This window comes from Lagenorhynchus albirostris, chromosome 4 (assembly GCF_949774975.1).
Source record: "Lagenorhynchus albirostris chromosome 4, mLagAlb1.1, whole genome shotgun sequence".
Taxonomy (NCBI): Eukaryota; Metazoa; Chordata; class Mammalia; order Artiodactyla; family Delphinidae; genus Lagenorhynchus; species Lagenorhynchus albirostris.
Window position 1 is genome coordinate 17013366 of NC_083098.1, and position 21900 is coordinate 17035265.

The window sequence follows — 21900 nt, forward strand, 5'->3', positions numbered from 1 at the left end:
GGGTGTGGGTTGGTGGGGTCGAGGTAGCGAGCCGGAGGGTAATAGTTCGGGCTCAGGGTCCCTGCGCCCAGCTTTCCCGAGGCTCACCCTCCGGCCCTCAAGCTGCCGCCATGAAGCTCCTCCGCGGCAGCGGCAGCCGGCCGGCAAACACACGCCCACCAGCACGTTTAGATTCTCTCGCCCCGGGGTGGGGGGGAAGGGAAGCACTGAGCATGCTCGGTGGGGAGGGCGGGGCGCTCCCGGACCGCGCGTCTAGGCGGACGCCGCTCCAGCAGGCTCGGCGCCTCCGCCTCCCGCCCGCGGAGCCGCGCCCGCCGCAGGCTGCGCCCGCCCGCCCCGCCCTACCCCGCCCCGCCCCCCGCCGTTCGTCCCCGCCGCGGCCGCGCCGCCTGCAGCAGCAGCAGCGGCGGCAGCAGTAGCTGCTCCTCCCCGGCGGCCGCCCTCCGCGGGTCCCTCCCTGGCTGCAGGAGAGGCGGAGGTAGAGTGAGGACACAGCGCCGCGCCGCCCGCACCGGAGACCTTCGCCTCGCCCTGCCGGCTCCTCACCCTCTGGGAGGACCATGGGTAAGTCATCCTTCCTCCCCCGTCATCGCCTGACATATTTCTCTTTCTCGGCGTGTTGCAGGGTGGGAAGCGTTTCTCGCGCAAAGTTGCCGAATTTCTCAAATCCACTGGTGTGAGGCAGTGGCTCTTCCTCCGGGGAGAGTCGGCGCACGCGGAACGCACGCCGAGTCCGTGGGCTGGGAGGGTCCCGAGGCGGGGTGGGGTCGGGCCGCGGGGCCGGACCGCCCGCCCGGCTCTCGGGCACCTCGCTGCCTCGCCTCCCCTCCTCCATTCTTCCTGCCCGAGCCGGTGCTCGGGCACCACAGAGCCTGCCTCGCGGGCTCGCATTCGCTGCCCCATCCCGGTTTCTTCGGAGGCCGCCCGCTTCCTTTCTCCCGCGGCTGCTGGGCTGGAGGCTCGGGGCGGACCGCGAGAAAGACCACTTCACGTAACTTCCCTGCCAGGGCGACCTTTCCCCATCTTGGGGACTGCCCATCCCAAGGCGAGGAGGTGCGAGCAAGTAGTTTGTGCGGGAGATTTTACAACCTGCACGGAAATTATTTTCGGTGGGGGAGAGCGGACAGTCTCATAGGTTGAAAGGATGACTTGTCAGAGGCCACGAGGAACGTGAGGGAGGATGGATAGAGCCCGCTAGCTGTTGAATTAGTGTTGGGTGGCTACAGTGTGCAATATTCCTGTGCTCAACCCATTTTCTTGGTTCCTTCGCCTGTCTACTGTAGCAGGGAAACTGCAACCTGCCTGTAACATGTTACCGAACTTACATGTTAGTTATTCTTTCCCAGGTTCACTTGTCGAAATCTCCATAATCCGATTTTAGTTCTTTCGCGTTAATATCAAGAGTTTTGGATAGGATATTTAAAAGCAAATATGTTTTATAAAACTGCATGTAATTTAAACCTAAAGTTTTTTTTCATAATATGTTGCTTAATTGTTAAGTTCAGTAATTGCAGAAACGTCTCTTGGATGCTGTAATGTAATTAAAAGACGAAAGTTTTAAAAAAAATAGTAACAATTTGGAATGCCATACTTCTGCAAGTTCCCCAGTTTGCTTCCATTCCTGTCTATCATAGTTTCCTCTTTTTAAAATTTGCTACATTGGCATCTGTCAACTCGGACTTTTCCCACCCCTTCCTTGCAAGTTATTTTAAGCTTGAGATGAGCGTGGTCCTTTCACCTGTCAATACATTGCCCAACACGTACAGAGTTAGGTCATGGCAACTCTGAATCTTCAAAGAAGTATCTGGTGTCGATGGAGCCTACTTGAAAAACAAATGCTCCAAGCTCTGATTCAGACCTTTGGCCGTATATGAGGAAGAGGTCATTGTTACAAGAGGAGGTGGTATGAATGAAAAATGAATCTAGGTCCCAGAATTTTATTTTCACTTGTTCAGTTTTTTCCTTTTTAATGTACTATTGGTATGCTGACAGATTTCTGTAAAAATCGGGTGGCCCATTTATATGTATCTAGTCTTTCTCTGGGAGTAGAATTTTAAATAAATATTAGTTCGGATTATTGGACACATTGTGTCTTTCCCTTGAACATAACAAAAATTTTCTTCTTAATTGTAGGCACAAGTTTGGCCTATAAAATATATTTCCCCATGTTTCAAGGTGAGCTAAAAAAAAGTCTGTTTAACTAAAATTTTAACTTACATGTTAAATCAGTACCTTTTCAGTAGAAAAAAATCCATTCTGTTGCAATACCAGTGAAAAGATACTTAAATAATGTACTTAAAAATAATTAATCTTGAAAATCTTGAATTCTTTACTTGATTTCAAAGAAACTCCAAATAGAAATCCAGAAATCCATCTCTCATTTGAAGCTTGTCAGATATACTTTGATTAAGCACCCTCTCTCCTTTTACCATTCTGTTTGTACCTTGCTGGAAGCTTTATAGCCCTTACGTAATCTGCTTTATAATGGAGTTGTTAAGGTGTGTGTGTTGTGCATTTAATCATGTGTTCCAGAAGATGAAATTTGTGTCTTATGAATTTTTGAGTCCTCTACAGTGCTTACCACATAGTATGTATTCAGTAAATCTTTGGTGAATTAATTGTTGAACTGGAAACCTGTCTGTTATTTTCAACTTGTGAACCTGAAAGTATGGGCTCTGAACAAACATTTAGGTTGGTAGGTATTATGGAGGTGCTGGAGATGTGAAGGAAGTGGGAACAGAGAAGTATAATTACATTATGACTGCTCTTCTCTCTCTCAAAAAAAATAAGTTGGGTTGTCTAAGAGGTACGGGTTTTGGAGCAGCCACCAGGCAAGCTATTTCCTTCTACACTGCTGTTTTCAGTGGTTTAATTTGTGATCGGTAGGTACGTACTATAATGTAAAACTGAAACCTTGGGAAGCAATGTTATATTCGAAGCCAAGGAAGTTATTATAACAATTCATATGTACATAAGGGGTATACTGATTAGTGGTAGGGGGAAAAAATCACTTTTTAATGTCTTTTCAAGAAATAAATACAGTGATTTTTTAAAAAGATATTGTCGTGGCAGTGATTTTTCGCCATAAGAGAGTGAAGGAAACTAACTTCCTGTGTAGTCTTATGGACCATGGCTATTATTTTATGTATATTTTTTTTATAAATTCAGCATAATTTGTTGAATATCAACCATATGTAATGTACTGTGGGAGGATAAAAATTAATAAAACATTTTTCAAGTTTCTTATAATCTTAACAGGAATAATGTTCTACATACACAGATAACTAAAGTATGAGTGATACAAAAGACCTTAACATATTTTATAGTTTCAGAGGATGGAGAGGAGTTTTCAGAAAAACGATGTTATTTGATCTAATGGTTGGTTAAGCTTCTGAAAGGTAGAAATGAACGGAGACTGTTAATCAGGATGGGAGCAGAGGGAGAGAAATGACATAAAGGAAGATACAGAGATAGAAACATTCAAACAGTTTCAGGATATGATTAAATAACCATGTTTGGCTGGAGCAAAAGGTAAGGAAATAGTGGGTGACAGAGATGAAAAAGTTGTAATAGGTAAAGAACAGATAATGGAGGACCTTGAATGCCAAGCCGACGAAGTTTTTAGGCTTGACTTGTCTATTGAGGGACTGTTAAACTTTTTTTATAGGTAAGTGATGGAGCACATCTGTGGTTTAGGAAAATTAATCTGTCAGTTGAGTGCAGGATGGATTGGATGAGAAACTGGAGAATAATTCAGAAGGTGGTTGTTGCAGTTTGGGTGAAAATATATACTGTCCTGAACCAGCCTGTGGCAATGGGAATAGAAAATTGCAATAAAGAATATGGAATTAAGAAAGGAGTCATACATTGTTGCCTGGGCAATAATGAGAATGTGGGATCTTTTAAATATCTGTTTAATCCACGGGAAGAGGAAACGTGAATGAATAGTCAGTTTTGGACCTGAAGTGTTGGACTATTTAGTTTGCCTTTTAGCTTCTCTGCTTCTTGATGACAGGGACTCTCATATTAGGTTTTGAATACATTTCCTAACACTAGTGTCTTGCATGTAGGAGCTATGCAGTAAAAATCAGTTGACTAACCAAAACTAGGTAAAAAATATTTAACAGTTATTTTAACTCTCGAGAGGATTTGAGCTAGAGATCTGGATGTTATCCACAATTTTCCTGAGATAATATTTGAAGTTAGGTAGGAGGATGAGAGTCAACAAAAAGAAGAAAATTTGTCCAGGGTAAGAATCTTGAAGAATGCCCCATTGTTAAGGAAAAAGAATGAAATGATTTGACACCAGAAAAGACAGTAGTAGGTAGGAGTGAAAAACTAGAATAGGCATATGGTTGATTTCAAGAGTGAATGGTCAATAATGGCTGTTGCTTCAGAACAGTAAGAGTAATAGGACTGAGAAAAGGCTCCCAGCTGATGTGGTTTGGTTAGGATATTACCTAGGGTATTTTCTAAAAAGCAGCTTTACGAGGTATGATAGCTATGGAGGTCAGTTGTAAAGGCTAAGTGGCTAATGAGTAAGTGGAGACAGAGTTCCCTATGTATAGTAGTGCAATATTCCTTGCCCCGTTTAAATATCTGTACGTAAGCATAGTTTTGTTTAAACATTTTTTAAATGTCTCACTTTACGTGGAATGACACGTGCTATTTTTTTGCTGAACAATTTGTAATCTCACCATAGTGCCTCACATTTCTTTGACATTCCATTTTTTATGTCTTTGTGACTTAGTATAGTGTACTTTCTGTTTTTGCAGTATCTGTCATGTAGAGGGAGTTTAGAAATGGTTTTATAATTTTACATGACAGTTTGCATAAAGGATACTCTACTAATGAATGGTTTTATCACTTTTTATTTATTATTCATCTTTGTGAATTTGGATTTCTCTAGTTATATGTTCGCCTCTAATTATACTCTTAATTCATGGAGTTTTCTTTTTCTCTGTAGGTATGTATAAGCCTTATGCATAAGTCTTTTTTTTTGCTTTTTTTCTTTTTTTTTGCTTTTTTTCTTTTGGCTTGCATTTCTAAGTCCTGAATAGTTTCGTAGATAAATAGTTAAAATTGGTACTTTTGCTTATTCTTTATAAGTCAGGGTAGAGCAATAAAATATTTTTATAAGCTGATAATCACTAAAATTTATTATTTTAAAAGAGCATAGATTATATATTGACTAGTTCAATAATTTTTCTTATTGGCTTTATACCTATTTTGTATATGCCCACTTTTTTTTTTCATACGGGAGAGAGCTAGATTCACTATCCTTGGCAGAGTCATATTTTCTGAAGTCTCTAGTACTACTATTTGGAAAGTTATAATAGCCTTAATTCATTTTGAGAACCATAGAGTTTTAATTTTCACAGTGGAATGTTGGAGCTTCTAGGTGCCTTTAGGGAAATAGTGTGATTGCTCTCTCCAGAGATTCCAAATCAGCTGAACTGAACTTGGCGATTCTGCAGTTATCAGAGGCACCAACAACAGCCGTAAACAATTATGTAAATTTTTAATATCCCCTCATGAACATCAGGAGGGATGGAGAAGGAAGATCGTCTCCTTTGGGAACTCCATGTTAATTTTAGATAATCAGATGTTCAGATAACTGATAAGGAAAAAATTTAATTTAAAATGCTTTCCTAGACATTTAACTTGACAAACAGCTCTTTCTTATGGAGAGAAGAGCCAAAAAAAATTAAGGTATCAGAATAGGTTATAAAGTCTATTTTGGTTCTAAACTTCTGCAATTCTTTGAAACTAAACTTTGAAATATACTCAATATCATTGATGTCTTAAGTGTGTTATAATCATCCCTATATAACTTGTTTTTCTTTATTGTTCGAAGGGCAGTGTCTCCTTGAGGTAGAAACTTCTGAGTATGAACCAATTTGTTAGACTTGTCTAAATAGATGGCCTAAAATACCATTACCCCTGCTGGCTAAGATATGGATGCTGAATTCAAATTGCAGAGTAATGTAATTCTCTCAGTACATCTATTTATACAACTTTTGTCGGTAGAAGCGTTCCAGGAGTTAAAACTAAGAATTAGGATAGTGATAAATGGGAGTAGTTAAATTGAGCTGCTAGCCATAATTGGCTATACTTATAAATTCTAAAGTCCTTCTGACTTTTTGTTCACAAAATTAACTTTTTCCATATGGGTTCTATATCTGACCCCTTCTCTAAAGGCTGTTTTGCTCAATTTTGTCCATATTTATGGCTTCAACTACTGTCTATATGCTACTGATGCCTAAAAATATATATCTGGACTCTATCTTTTTATCTAGTAGTCGGTTAGCCATCCATCCCTACATGCATAGTCAGTTCAAACTCATTGAGTTCAAAACTGAATTCATTATGTAATTTTTAATAATGATAACCAGAGATACGTTGATTAACATTTTGCCAGAAGCCTTTCTCCAAAAAAGCTCTGATTGTGGTGGTTGATTTCCTGTGAATGCATAGTCGGGAAGAAGTGAGATGCAGCACACCGTTATATAATATACCCACCATACAGACATAATAGCCTCATGAGCACAGATAATAATAAAAGGTAGTAAAGTAATTAAATAGTGATGGGTTTTGACTATTAATAACTTTGTTTTAATATAACTTACTTAATTTTAAGTTTATAAAATTTTCGATAATGGCTATTTTAATAATTGCCTCACAAAATTCCGAAAAATTTAATTATCATTATCTCATGGGCTGGTGCAAGGAGGCCCCAGTACACCTTCGAAGTAATAATTATCATTTATTACCATTGATTAAGAATTATTGATGTCAGTAATCATGTTAAACTTTACATTTTTTTATATTTTTTTAAATAGTTTTAATCTCTTCAACAGTTTTGTGAAGTGGGGGACACTATCCCCATTTTATTTACTCAAAGAATTAAATAATTTATCCAAGGGGACAGAACTAAGTCTCTAAAATCCTGTTTGAGAGCATTGATTCTCACTCTTTAGCTTGCATAAGAATCCCCTATAAGCTTGTTAAAAAAGAAAAATTACTGGGCTCACCCTCAGAAATTCTGATTCAGTAGGTGTGAGATGGGCCAAGAATTTGCCTTGTCAAGACATTTCCCAGACGATGCCGCACTTTGAATAGCATCACCATAAAGCAGAGGTCTGCAAACTTTTTACATAAAGGGCCAGATGGTAAGTATTTTAGGCCCTGTAGGCCGAGAGGCAAAATCAAGGATATTACATAGATAAGAGTGAAACTATATATGAGAAAAACCAAATATCCACAAAATTTTTATTGACTAAATTCAAAATATAACATAAATTGAACATGATTGTAAAATACAGGTCTCCGAATGAAAAGGTTGTAATTCCATTTTTGAGATAGCAGTTTCCTTTAATTGGGACTTCCAGTTACCCTATCATCAAAATTGATTGCCGTTGTTCACTTGTTAATGCAGATCTGTAAAGGCATTTAATTGATTTTGTCTTTGAAACGTTTTCACACAGACAGGTACTACCAAATGCTGCTATCAGTCATGTGCATGTGATCTTAATAATCACATTGATTGTATGGAAGGTATTTATAGAATTCTTTTAGATTCTCTTGATAGTTTCCATTTAGTATGCTGTTTACACTGCAGATTAACCAACTGAAAGTTAGATGGAAGTTCCTCAACTGCATAGTTAAATGGATTTTGATATATGGAAGTTTCTTTTGCACTTGCAGTGAGGTCTGAAAAACACTGCTGGAACTGTAGTTTGAGCTTGCATAATATATCTGTTGCACATTTGTATATGCACAGAGATCTTCTTGTTTTTAACTTTTGACAGCGCAAGAAATGTATAAAGCAGATTGATGGTTACTTGTGATTTGAACAATGTTGTCAAAATGACTTAACACAGTATGTTTCACATATAAGCACTGTTTTGCCTTGACTTTCAGGTCAGATTCAAGGAGACATTATCTAATCTGCAGCAAAATATCATTTCCAAAGGTATTCATTGTTTGATAATAATGGTTGAAGGCACTTCTTATTGTTCAGAAATTTCAGTCTCACCATTGAGCTAAAAAAAAAAAATCACTGTAAAACCGTACAACTGCTAAGCCCTTAAGCTGTTGTGTGGTAAGGCAAGTTAGGATATGCAGCTTCTATTTCCTATCAAAGTACAAACAACCGACAGTGGTTAAATCTGTGAGTGTGAATGAAGTTGATACTATTGGTTCAATCATACATGTTAGTTTAAAATATTTTTCCCACAAAATACCTGCTGATTAATAATATAATGAAGAAACATAGACTTTAAACACCTTATTTTCACAGACTTTATAAATTTATTCAACTAAGCCTTTTTCTGTTCCTCACATGTTTTTACCACCATCAGATGTAACACATCTTAATAGATTCCACTTCAGGTTGTACTGAATTAATGTTTTCTCAACTTTAAAAATATCTTTGTCTCTTCTGTGCAGTCTTTATAGAGGCTCTTCTTCAGTCACTTTCAGCCTTGACTTCTCGAAAATAAGGACACTATGCAGTATCACAAATATCTATCTGTTAATTTATCAAGAACCAAGGAAAACCTTTTTAAAATTATTTGCCTTGTCTTTTAATTGAATATTGATATTGCTCCCAGTGCCCTTACCTCTTCAGGTAGCTATTCTCACTGAAAGAGTTTTCTTAAACGAGTTTTTTCCGCCTCTGGAAATGTTTCTTTGGTTGCTATAGTCAAAATACAGTTTAATTAACTCACCACGAGTAAACAGCTTTCCTTGCTTGACTAATAAGTGAGCCCCTCAGAAACTTAGTTAGTTTGCAACTTCATTTTCTCTTTTTCTTTTTGTGAAGAAATTCTGCTATGATGAGGTACTTTGTTTTATTTATTTTTAAAAATTTTTATTGGCGTATAGTTGCTTTACAATGTTGTGTTAGTGTATACTGTACAGCAAAGTGAATCAGCTATACGTATACATATATCTCCTCTTTTTTTGGATTTCCTTTCCATTTAGGTCACAGAGCATTGAGTAGAGTTCCCTGTGCTATACAGTAGGTTCTCATTAGTTATCTATTTTATACATAGTATCAGTAGTGTATATATTGTCAATCTCAACCTCCCAGAGGTACTTTGTTTTGTATTTTCTAATTCCTCTGACAATTACTTTCCTATGAATTGTGAATATGATGAATACTTAGTCTGGTAATATAGATACATGTTGAATTTTTCTAGCGTAGCTATAGTGTCATTGTGTGATACAGTGGTTTGCCATTTCATTCAGTAACAAAATAATCCATATGTCACTTTAAACATTAAAAGCATGATATTTGAAGTATACTTTTTTTCTTCGTTTTGATGTGATGGTCAAAGTGAAATGTTGTGGTGTGGCAATACACATGGTACTCGAAAAACTGAACAATCATAACTGTGTCACTGCAATTTGTAGTACGTCAAGCAACAGTTTAAAGTGATGAGAGTACCACATATGGTTGCTGTCTCAACGACTCACCTCTGTCATAGTGAAGTGAACACAGGTGTAGACAATAAATAAAGGAATGAATTATGTCCCAGTAAAACTCTATTTGTGGACACTGAAATTTGAATTTCATATAATTTACACATTATGAAATACATTCTTCTTTTGACTTTTTTCAACCATTTACAAATGTGAAACCATTTGACTCGTGGGTTGTATAAAAACAGGCGGTGGGCCGTAGTTGGCCAACTCCCGCTTTAGAGTAATGCTATACTACCTCACCTTTCCCCAAGACTTTTTCTCCATTATGCATTCCGTAACTCCCTGGTGGTATCACCATTTATCCAGTCAACTGTTCCTAAAATCTAGAATCATTCTACTTCCAACACCCTTTGGGTTTCCTAAATTCTAATCGTTCTACCTGCTTGAATCAGTCCTCTCCTCCTTTCTCCACTGTAAACATGTCAGTTCACCTCTTGAAACCACTTTACTAGTCTAACAGATGTTCTTTCTCTCAGCATTCCCCCTCTTAAGTTCTTGCATGCTTCTAGAGTACTCTCTAAAATGTGAATCTAATCATTTCACTCCATAGATACTTTTTTCAATAGGTTTCCAACATGTATAACAGGGTTTCCAAACTCAAATGAAACTATATGATTAAAGAGGGTTAAGTGGTGATCTTTTCACACATATGCACTTTTTCTTTTGCATATTAAATCTAAAGGAATATTTTATTTCCATAAAAATGTATGCTTTCTTTCATTTTTCTTGACAAAATGTCTTTTTGTCTTTCATTTTCTCACCTTTGATAAAAGACAAAGTTTAGAAAAATGTTTCTCTACCATAATAAAAAACAGCAATGAAAGCATGATGAATTGTAACTAACGCTGGGCCTCACTGAAGGGCTACAACAGGAAATGGTGGGACTATGGCCAACTAAGAGAGTATGTGCCCAACCTAAAAGAGGAATGCCCTACTCAGCTCCAGCCAGTTTTGCCATGTACAGATGAGGGCCCAAGGAAGCCAGATTTTCAGACTTTTCAAAAGAAACCAGAGATTACACTTTTATCTGAATACTTCAGATTGTTAGTTTTCGGAATTGTAAGACCCAGGGCCTCAAACAATGACGTCTATCTGGCTCTGTCTCTTTCTGTCCAGATTATGGAGCTGAGGCTCAGTGAGATTAAGAGACATGCCCAATTTCACACATTTAGTTAGGGTCAGTGTCAGATCTAGAACCCTTATTTCCTAACTCCTTAACTAGTGTTCTGTTCATTATACTAGGCCAGCTCCAATCTGTTAATGAAAAAAAGTGCACACACACAGGGGCGCGCGCGTGCACACACACACACACACACACACACGCACACATACAAACAAGCTAATAACAAGGATTTATTCAGGTGAATAGGATAGTGGAAAACTCTTTACCCATTTCTATTGCTAGAGTCCAGGCCCTTACCTCAGCTACTACTGAGACCATTTCTTAGTTGGCCTCTTGATACTAGACTGTGCTCTCCAGTCTTTTCTACGTGCTACGACCATCTTTTTTTAAGACACCACATTGATCATGTCACTTCCCTACACAAGATCTAATATTGCTTCAACTGTTGACCACATCAAGTCTAAACTCTGCTTAGCTTTCAAAGTCCACAGAAATCTGCTACCTCTCTTGTATTTCTCACTGCTCTTTGAAATACATCTTCCTTTATCCTAAATATTCTTCGTCAGTGATACCACCAAGACACCACTGTTCATGTTACCCTTTCTTTTAGAATAACTTTTCATATTCATTCTCCTTAGTCCAGCTCATGAAAACTACTTCTGACCTCTCATACTGACCTCTTATTGTTCTCTGGACACCTCTTACTTCTTGGACTTCTATAACACATTCAATAATTCAATAATTTTAGTTGATCAGTGTTTCATATTTCTTATTGGCATTCAGTAAATACTTGTTTGTTCAGTTATAGAGTCACTACAGATTCAGGTCAGTCTTCTCCTAATTTAACAGCATTACCCTATAGTGATGATAGACATGTCTGTAACAGAGCTTGCAAACCAGCAGTCCATGGTCCACATATACTCTGCAGAAGGATTTTTTTAGCGAAGTTTTAGAAATTGGAATTAGTTGTCAACATTTAAATAATCAGGAAATTTCTGATAAAAATCTTCACCAACTTTTCTTGAAAAATTAAACATTTAGGATCTCTGAACCTATATTTCTATTGGTGACAATCAATGATAGTTGTCCTTTAGGCAGGGTATAAGGTCCCCAGTTCATTACTTCTTATTATTATCTTTTTTTTATAAGACACTTCTTTTACCACTTTATTTTTATTGTTTTGTTTGTTTTGGCCTCACCGCCCAGCATGTTGTATCTTAGTTCCCCTACCAGGGATCAAACCCGTGCTCCCTGCATTGCAAGCTCGATTCTTAACCACTGGACCACCAGGGAAGTCCCTCTTACTATTATCTTAAATCCTACAAATCTCACTCGGTACTCTCTCACTCTTGAAAGTATTTAAATTTGCAATGTCTGAAATTTCTGTTATAGCTTTTGAACTACTAAAGAGTTAATTGTATTCAAACTTCTGATAAAATTGACCTTATATTACTTTTGAAAATTAATACATTTATTTTAAAATTAAGAAATTGTTGTGAAAATTAAATCGTACAACTAGTCAAGAGCAAAGTTAACTATCTGTGATATATATGGTCATCAGTGATGATTAAACTGAATTTTCAATTGACCAAATGATACAAGAAATCAAAGAGATAGAGGATGGAATCTCTGCTTTTCCGTAAATTAATTAATTGTTTAGTATAACCTTTTGGCAAGTTAGTTCAGGTCTTTAAATCCCCATTTCATATATATCCTTAAAATATTATGTTATTATTGAATAGGAACCAAATAATAGATTTCAATTAAAAATGGAAGGGGCATGCCCATTTCATACTAATATAAATTATCATATGGAGAACTTCAAGCTCAGTTACCTAATAAAGACCTACTAGCCCCCAAACCAAGATCTGTTGTATTTTTCCTTCCTTTTTTGACTCTCAAGCATAAAATACATTTTCTAGGGCAAATGATGGCATGGCATTTAAAAAAGCAATCGAAGTGCAATAAGACTGCTGAACTGTTTCTAGAGAATATTATTTTCTTATGTATTAGAAAGTATTTTCTAACATATAAGAATTATATGAACTTAAAATAATTATATAAAAAGAATTACATAAAATCATAATTTAAAAATTTTTAAATTTAAAATTATTTTTAAAAACTGTATAAAAATAGTTGTATAAAATAATTTCAAATAACTAGTAAGTTCCCTGAATTTATGGGTGGAGTTTTGTTTTTTATAGTCAGGAAAAAATTATAACCAGCGATCATCGTACTTCAACAAAAAACTGTTTTCAAAGCTGTGAGAAGCTCACATCATCTAAGATTCTTTTTAACAACAGATTTGTCAGGTTGTAAAAATTATTTCCGTTAACTCTTCTGAAAAATATTCCCCTTCTAAGATTCCTCAAGTAACTCCATCATGAAAGATGAAACTGATCATTATAAGAACGTAAAACTTACATTGATGTATTTATGCTTCACAGAAATATAAATGTTGGTTTATCTTTAAGGTTATAAGATGGCCTCAGAAACAAAATCAGAACAAAGACAAAGTTTATATGAGCTGATTAACTTAATTTCCTTTTAGTTGCAGGAACACATTTTTGGGGAGGGTGGTGGTAAGCTCCCAGAAAAGATAACTGTCAACTGTGTCACATTTCTGGCTTTTGTATAGTTTGTATAAAGCTCCAGAGTCAGATCAGAAACACAAGATTACCATATTAGGCATTACAGAAAGTGACAAAATAAGGAGTGCAAGTAGCCACATTTTTTTGCTTTTGAAAAGCTTAACCTCTAACTGGTAGATAAAGAATAATATAAAAGAATGAGTAATAGAAACAGATGTGGCCATAATTTGGATTCTTTTTTTTTAATTAATTATGTTTAAATTTTATTATTTGAGTCAGGTCTTCGTTGCAGCATGCAGGATCTTTAGTCACAGTGCATGGGCTCTTTGTTGTGGCGCGCAGGCTTCTCTAGTTGCGGTGCGTGGGCTTTTCTCTAGTTGCGGTGCACAGGTTCCAGAGCACGTGGGCTCAGTAGTTGTGGCACGCGGACTGAGTTGCCCCACGCCATGTGGAATCTTAGTTTCCCAACCGGGGATCGAACGCACGTCCCCAGCACTGGGGTATGGATTCTTAACCACTGGACCACCAGAGAAGTCCCCATAATTTGGATTCTAGAAAAAGAGAAAACACCTCCCCCCCTAAGAATTTGAATGAGAGGATAGATCAAATTTATCTTTTCAGCACCTAGTACAGATTCTTTGAAATATACAAGTGCTCATTACTTACAGTGATCTGGAAAATTTTTCCTAGAATTTACTTACTTATTCAATTAAACACTTACTTGTACTAAAAAGCGTGTTACTACCCTTGAGATGCTATGGCAGAGACTGCTCCCTGATACATTTCATTGTGATTTTCTTTCTTGTTTTTTGTTCTGTTTTGTGACATATTAAGATACATGGACAGTCGTTAGCCAGTACAACTATCTAACATGGTTGGGTTATAAATTCATTATTGAATAGCTTTCGTCTATACAAAGAAAGATACAGGTAGTCCTTCTTTGTACAGCTCTGGTATGCATGAGATCTGCATGAGGTTCACTTAATTGCAGTACGGTGCAGATTGCTTGGTCAGTGAGAAGTGCTTGGACTGTGAAGACACACATGTCTGGATTTATCCCAACTTTGACACTTAAGTTTCTGGGCAAGTTCTTCAGCTGCCGAATTCAACTTTCTCAGCTGTTAAAATACAGGTAATAATAACACCTATTTCACAAGGTAGTTGTAAATATTATGTAAAATAACAAGCATATAAATTTTAATTTCTATTTCCAAAGCTGAAAATACAGTCATTTTTGGGAAACTTTATCTTATATTCAGAGTTAAAACCAATCAAAGGGTGTAATGCTCTTTGTTGTATTATTTTAACCAAATTATGTAGTGAATATTAAGTTACTGTAGCAGATTATATTTTCCAAAGGTGGCCACAACAATCTCTTTTGGCCCCAGATATTCTTCTAAATCTTGCCACTCTCCATTGAGAGTTGGGGAATTCTCTTCCTGTTGAATCTGAGCATGCTTGTGACTCACTTGTAACCGATAGAAGACAGCAGTAGTGATGCTGTGATTTCCTAGTCTCAGTAGTAAAAGGCATTGTTGCTTCTACCTTATTTGTCGAGACACTGGCCTGCTTGGAGCCCTAAGAAGTCTGAGACCCTGAAGATGCCATGCTATACGGAAGCCAGGCCACATAAGGAGGCCTCAGGTGTCAGGTCTCAGGTCAGCAATCCTAACATTCAGGTCCTTCCAGGCCAATCACCAGACATGTGTGTGAATGAGCTATCAGATGATTCAGATGATACCAGCCTCAGCCGTTGAGTCACTCCCAGAGACGTTCCTGGCCTTTGAGACAGCATTGAGGCCCCAGACCTTGTGGAGAGAACACAAGCCATTCTCAGTGTGTCCTTTGTGAATTCCTGGTTCATGGAATCTGTGAGAGTAATAAATTGGCCTTTGTTTTATGCCAGTAAGTTTGGGGTGGTTTGTTATGTAACAGTAATAATTGGAACAGTTATAAAATGTGAAAGATAATTGTTTCAGTAAGAAACAGATTGCTGTTAAAACTCATTAAAGTGGGAACTACCTGCTGAATAAATGTTTACTGATTTTTTTCTTTCATTTCAAATGAAGATAGCCTAACATAGAATTTTTTCTACTAAGTAGCATTTCCTTATGGTTTATTTAATTGTTCTTTATGTGACATTAATTCCCTTGAAAAAATGTTTGTTGACTGTCTTGGCTACCAGAAAAGAGATATGCATGTTTAAACAGTATTATAGGTTTCACTATAACTTTTTCGTAAATGTTACCTGTTTGGCTAATGAAAAATGTCAGTCAGTACTTTTAAGTTAATAAGGATAGTTACCACTAAAAATTACGTATTTTTTTTCAAAACCTAATAGCCTAATAAAATCTCATAGGAACAAAGGAATATCTGTACTCCTCTCTCCAAATGAAAGTTTATTATACCTGATATTAATTTTAATGTTAATCTTATATTCGTATATTTATTAAGCTTATTTTATATATTTGACAAAATTATTTTGAGTCTGTTTCTTTCCTGTCACTGTTGGAAGACAGTGGGTTTTCTAAGTTTATTACCACTAAATGAAATAATACTTTCTCATATAATTACCAAAGAATTTCAGATACATAGTAGTTATTAGATTTTCTAAAATAATACTATAATGATTCTAATAATGGTACTTTATTAAGATCATTACCATGAGAAAGGTAGTTAGTACTATGGTAACATTTGGATTGATTATGCTTTAAAGTGTGTGTGTGTGTGTGTATGTGTTTTTAAATATAAATAATTGCATAAATAGAGTGCTTCTGGAAGCATGCACAAGAAAATGTTAACATTGATTGCTTCTGGGAGTAAATTGAGACATGTGAAGGTAATTCCCACGAAAATAAAATTAAAACTAAAAAAAAAAGTTTTCTATACTATGCGAACTGTGTTGTATACATCTTTGTATCTTTAGCACTTAGGGCAGTGTTTGATGTTTGGTAGATGCTTAGTTCATATTGTTGGATGAGTAGAAGTTTGAGGTTATCTTCTTAACCTTTATTCACCTGATACATAGCATTCGTGATCTGATAGACTATGATATTGTTCACTGAAAGAGCTAATATTCTTACTTGTTTGCCACACAACTCCTCATTTTTCTAAGCCGACTATGTATATATCTGTATCAGTCTAGGTCCAATCAGAAGGCACACCACCTAATGTTACATTTATACGTACGTATAGGTATTATGACAGGAAACACGAGGTCTGTAGATCTTAGAACAGGGTTTATTACTCAGAACATTTTAGTACTGGTGATTGGTGCACATGTAGCAGAGAGGAATTTTAAGAGAGGAATCCTAAAATTACGACACTGAGAGCTTATATTGGGTTGCTGGCGCACCTGCCATTCGAGGAACACATGCACACATGCCCCTTATCTTTGCTCTTGAATTAAACAAAGCCTCTCTTGGGAGAGGGATGGCATCTCTAGGTTTGTTACCCTAAAAGTAAGCTAAAAGCAAATATCTGGGAAGAAGAGGGCAATGTTTTACAATCCTAGAATGTGTCCATTCTAAGGGTGGGAGACTTATCTTTATTACAGGTTATCAACTTCCTTTGCTCAGAATGCCCCAACAGTGCAGGAACACCGTGAAATCCAGGGAGAATTGTCTTTCAACACACAGTAATTTAAACAGGGGACATTTGATGTAAAAACTATTCAACAGTAATTGGAGAGTAACTTTAAAGGTAGATAGCAAACTCTGAAGTGTTTGGTGCAGGAGTGTATCCAAGGAAGCACACACTTCTTTGGAAGGGTGAATTCTCATTAAAAGATACAGTTTCAGGCCTCCTGATGGCATAGAAGTTCACTGGGTTGCCCAGGCCAGAGCTGGTCCATACCCATCAGACCTGTAGGAGACTCCTGGGAGAACAAGCAAGCTGGGGTTGATGGGTGGCACACAGATAGTTGGGCATGCAGAGGAAGTTGAAGCACCCCTTCAGGTACTACTGGAGCCTGGAGCTGGAGGAGCCCTCTTCTGCAGGAACCCGGCACACTTCTGTGTACAGTTTGGGCTGGAGTAGCTCTGGATAGCCAGCTCCACAGGGCTTCTGGCACACATACTTCCAGGGCTGAGAGATGGTGTGGGAAGCAGTAACCGGGGCTGGGATGCAGCCTTGAGTTGTGTGGGGCTGTTGTACACAGCGCTGCTGCCTGAGCTGAGAGCTGGAGAAAATGTATGGTGAATGCTATGACTCGCAGACACTTGACACTGGAGAAAATTACGCAGGCTGAGCAGGAAGGAGGGCACCTTCCTCTTCAGTGCTATCCATTGTCATCTACAGACAAAGCTTGTATCATGCCATCTGACAAAGGAGAAATATGTAAAGGGCCCAGATTCTTTTTTTTTTTTTTTTTTTTTTTTGCGGTACGCGGGCCTCTCACTGTTGTGGCCTCTCCCGCTGCGGAGCACAGGCTCCGGACGCGCAGGCTCAGCGGCCATGGCTCACGGGCCCAGCTGCTCCGCGGCACGTGGGATCTTCCCGGACCGGGGCACGAACCTGTGTCCCCTGCATCGGCAGGCGGACTCTCAACCACTGTGCCACCAGGGAAGCCCCCAGATTCATTTTTATAGATCAGGCAATAAGGGTGAATTTGGAGCTGAGAGACAAATAGGTTGGTAACTGACTTAAATGTCTCTTCATCCTATGGCTTGAATTTTATTCCTTTTAAATTCATGGTACATCATAGCTTTAAGTACAGATATTATCATGCTTTCTGTTTTATATATTTAATTTTTTCTAAATTCTCTTGTTTTACCTTGACCCTCACATTTCTTTCTGCTTTCTGTTGCAGTATCCTGAGAAAATATTCCCATGTGGGCTCATCAGTTATAGTCCAGACATTATCATTTTTATTAGATTTTTAAAATTCTTAATATGTTCCTTAATATATGCCTATGTTAAATTCATCTGTCACATTTATGACTACTTGTTTATATATCCTTTTTCTCTGGTTGGCATTTTATTACCCAGAAAAGTTGGTGTTGCCTAAAAGTTTATAAATTTCAGTGTATATTATCTCCTTCTTGTATTTATTCGGTTACGAAGTGAGACTATTTGCTTTGCACCAATCTTAATGAAGTACTTCTTTATATATTTCTCTAGCTAAAGAAAGTTCCATTTACGTAGGTCTTTTATGTCAATCTTTAATCTAGTTCTCTATTACAAAGCATTATAAAGCAGGGTCTTTGCTTCTTTGTCCATCTTTATAATTGATTAGTCACAGTTCTAAGAATACTCTAGTGAAGAATTTGCTCGGGACTGTTTGGAAGTATAAGTAGATAGCCCCCAAACACTTCTGTTTATCTACCTTATGTAGCTTTTTAAAATTCCCATATATTTAGGCAGGATTTCCTCTTATTGAAATTATATTATCTGTCTCTTGTCTGGTCTTCCTCACCTTTCCCTGTCAGGCATATCCTAGAGTCCAGGGCAGAGCTTGGAGGCAGGATATCTTTTACTCTTGAATCTAAATGCCAGGAGCTGAAGCATTATAGGCAGACACTTTAGTATCCAGGAGGAGTAAAAGGTCACAGCTAAGATATTAAATCCAAGATCAATGTACTATTCTGAGGGACTAAATAGAATATGAAAGCCTGAAGATAAATGGGGCCTGAGAAACTGGGAAATGCAGGATAATGAAGTGAACTGATAAAACATTGTTCCGAAGAATCTGGTGGTAGAATGCTGATACTGTGAGGACTCAGTTGATCTGCAGGCACGTACCAGGTATAGGGAGCTGGAACAGGGTAAATATGTTTCAAGTAGCTGTTTTTATGTTTAGAGAGTTTCTCTTTTGTTACAGACTCAATTAGCTTACCTGTACAGAAGTCAAGTTGGAAAGTATATAGTTTCCACTTTCCAGCATTTTCTGGAACTCTTGTGTATAGAGATCATTCCGACAGTTCTTCTACACGGAAGCTGTTTGTAATATGACAAATTACACGGTTTCACCGACATTGTTCTAGTATAATTCTTGGGTGTCTTTAAAATTCTTTGACAAATGCCATTGTGCTTTGTAGATTTATCTACATTGATTTTCTAAGTTGGCTTACAATATCCTGGGTGTTGACAACTATTTGGTATGGTTGTATTTTAAATCTTTCTGTTAGGGGATTGTTGAGGAGAAGAAATCACCCTGGTATTTCTCTTGGTCAGTTCTGGGTCAAAGAATTAATTAAGCTTGAATCTCAGCATAAATCATTCTCTTAAAAAAAGCTGATATATTAACTTATTAGCAGTTTGTGTCATACTATCTGCTAAAGCTATATTTGACAGCTATAAAACAGTGAGCTCATTCTTGAACTCTAAGTGAAAAGGTCTTTTGGCATTGTGTGAAATAAAATTTTACAAACTGTATCTTATCCAAATGCTCTTATCCATTATGGTTTAATATTATAGTTGTGAAGATCATCAGTCATACTCTTGACCCTCTAATCAAACGTGACATCTTACTAAGACTGTAGTGTTATTGGTTCAAACTAAAATAGACTTTAACTCCATTTAAGAATGCATGAAAAGTGATTGCTCAAAAAGTTTTTATCCAATTTCTGAAATAATTAGAGAAGAAAAAGTGAAGCGTAGTCATTGTTTTTAGAGTAACATCTTTTAGTGTAACATAAAAATATTTCTTAATCATGGCAATTTATGCCGTAATCTGTAATAAGAAATGCAGGTACAAATAACTCAGTAAAGTAGGTTTTCAGGATTTATTAAGTTTCTACTATAGGAGAGCAATGTGAGTATCCTAGAAGAATCTCCTGTTGTACAAGAATGTCCCGTCAAATAGTAGAAATAGTAGAAATAAACTAAAAGAGTTCTATGAACCTAGGACTATAAAACTAGCAAAATGAAAAATACAGAAGAAATAGAACTGTACAATAGTATATAAAAATGATTTCTTAGTTAAATAGATTTGTGAACTTGATTATGAACTTAAATTTTGGAGTTCATCTACTTATATAGTTCAAACCGTTGACATATAGAAGAGATTGATTAAATTCATCTAAGGCCTTATATTTTTATGAACTCTTAAGTTAGTAATCTTGTCTCAAGTGAGGGAGGAAGTAATGTGAGATGTGCAATTATAATCATCTTGTGGAGTGAAAGAAGCATATCCAGTAGATAGATGTGTGGATAACTGGCAAATGGGCACAAAGTTAAGATGTCTTTGCAACCTGGAGAAGTGTATTGGGAGAGAACCCACATGTATGAAGGGGTATGACTACATGTTAAAGTAATGAATGAATTAAGGTAGAAATTAGGAGTTTAATATTTATGAAATTTGTTTTGGAGTTCTTTCATTAAGTAAAACAGTTTCTATGTCTTCATTTGTTTCTCTCTAAATATTACAGATATTTCTAATTCTCCACGTATTGCCTGAATTGCTGTTGAAAATAAATATTGCACACATGCATTTTGAACTGTTACAGTTTTGCTCTGGTATCTCTTTTCCAAGTCAAGTTTAGTGTTCACTAAACATTTAGTATTTAGGTAGATTCCTCTTAGAATGCTTCTGTGGAACTTAATCTTGGAAACGAATTTAAAGAAAATGGCCTATTTACATTAGCTTTATATTCACTTTAAGTTTCAAATTCTTTATTCTGTGACTAAACAATAATTATGAAGATAATAGTAAATGATTAAATTTTAAATCTTTTCTTAAGTTCTTAGGTGTTCCCCCCGCCCCCTGCTGCCCCAGTTGATATTTTGACCCCAGAAATCTATAGTAGCAGCAGTAGTGACTGAATCATGAACTTTTCTACTTCACCTTTTTTTGCTTGCCAAGAAGTAAGTCCCTGTTTTGTTAGGTGTGTATGTGTGTTTATATGAGTATATCTACCCACCTTCAGAGAGTCATGGAGGATGCAACGGTATTAAGGGCAGAAGAGAAGGTTTTCTATGTTGAATTTTAACCTAAAATGATTAACTTGGCCATGAATTAATTGAGTTCAGAACTATTTTCTCGTTTGATCCTGTCTTTCTTGGGAATGGGTATAAACATTAGAAAAGAAGGGATAACACGATCTGTTTTTTACTAATCATAATTTTATATACAGAAAACTCAGGAAACTAAAAAGTCCCACTTTTTAATAACCTCATATTCATAAGAGAATTTGGCTGGTTATGAAATAATTATACAAAGTAACTCCTTTCTACTCTAGGTATAAACACCTACACATGATAATGGGAAAAATTATTCAGTTCTCACTAATGACAGAATTTTTAAATATGTTGAAACAAATTTAATAATAAATTACAGGATCTATATAAAAATAGAACATTTTACTGAGAGACCCAAAACAAGATCAGAATAAAATGAAATACATACATTTAGTGGAAGGGAAGACTTCATAGTGTGAGAATGCAAATTATCCCACAATTAAAATATAAATTTAATATAATTCCAGTTATAATCTCAGGAGGGTTTTTATTCATCCATTAATTCATTTGCTGTGGAATGATTAGATGAAATGATGTTAAACCTCTTATGGAAGAAGAAAATCTGAGTAGTCAAGATAGCTGAAAAAGAACATAGTGGCAGGACTAGCCTTACCAGGTATCAGAATATTAGATACAGCCAGTGTAATTACTTAGATATAGTGTTGGTATAAGAATAGACAAAAGGTCACTGGAAAGAAAAGAAACTTTAGAAAATACATTTCTGTATAAAGAGAC

General features: G+C 36.9%; 1 protein-coding gene across 2 annotated transcripts in view; it reads left to right on the top strand.

Annotated features, from left to right (window-relative positions):
* Positions 1–393: 393 nt before the first annotated feature.
* RAP1GDS1 (Rap1 GTPase-GDP dissociation stimulator 1) overlaps positions 394–21900 on the top strand; it is a 156618-nt gene continuing 135111 nt past the window's right edge. For both annotated transcript variants that reach the window (XM_060147589.1, XM_060147590.1), the window contains exon 1: positions 394–564. In XM_060147589.1, the coding sequence (XP_060003572.1) occupies positions 561–564 (4 nt within the window). In that variant the 5' untranslated portion in view covers positions 394–560. The remainder of the gene's footprint in view (positions 565–21900) is intronic.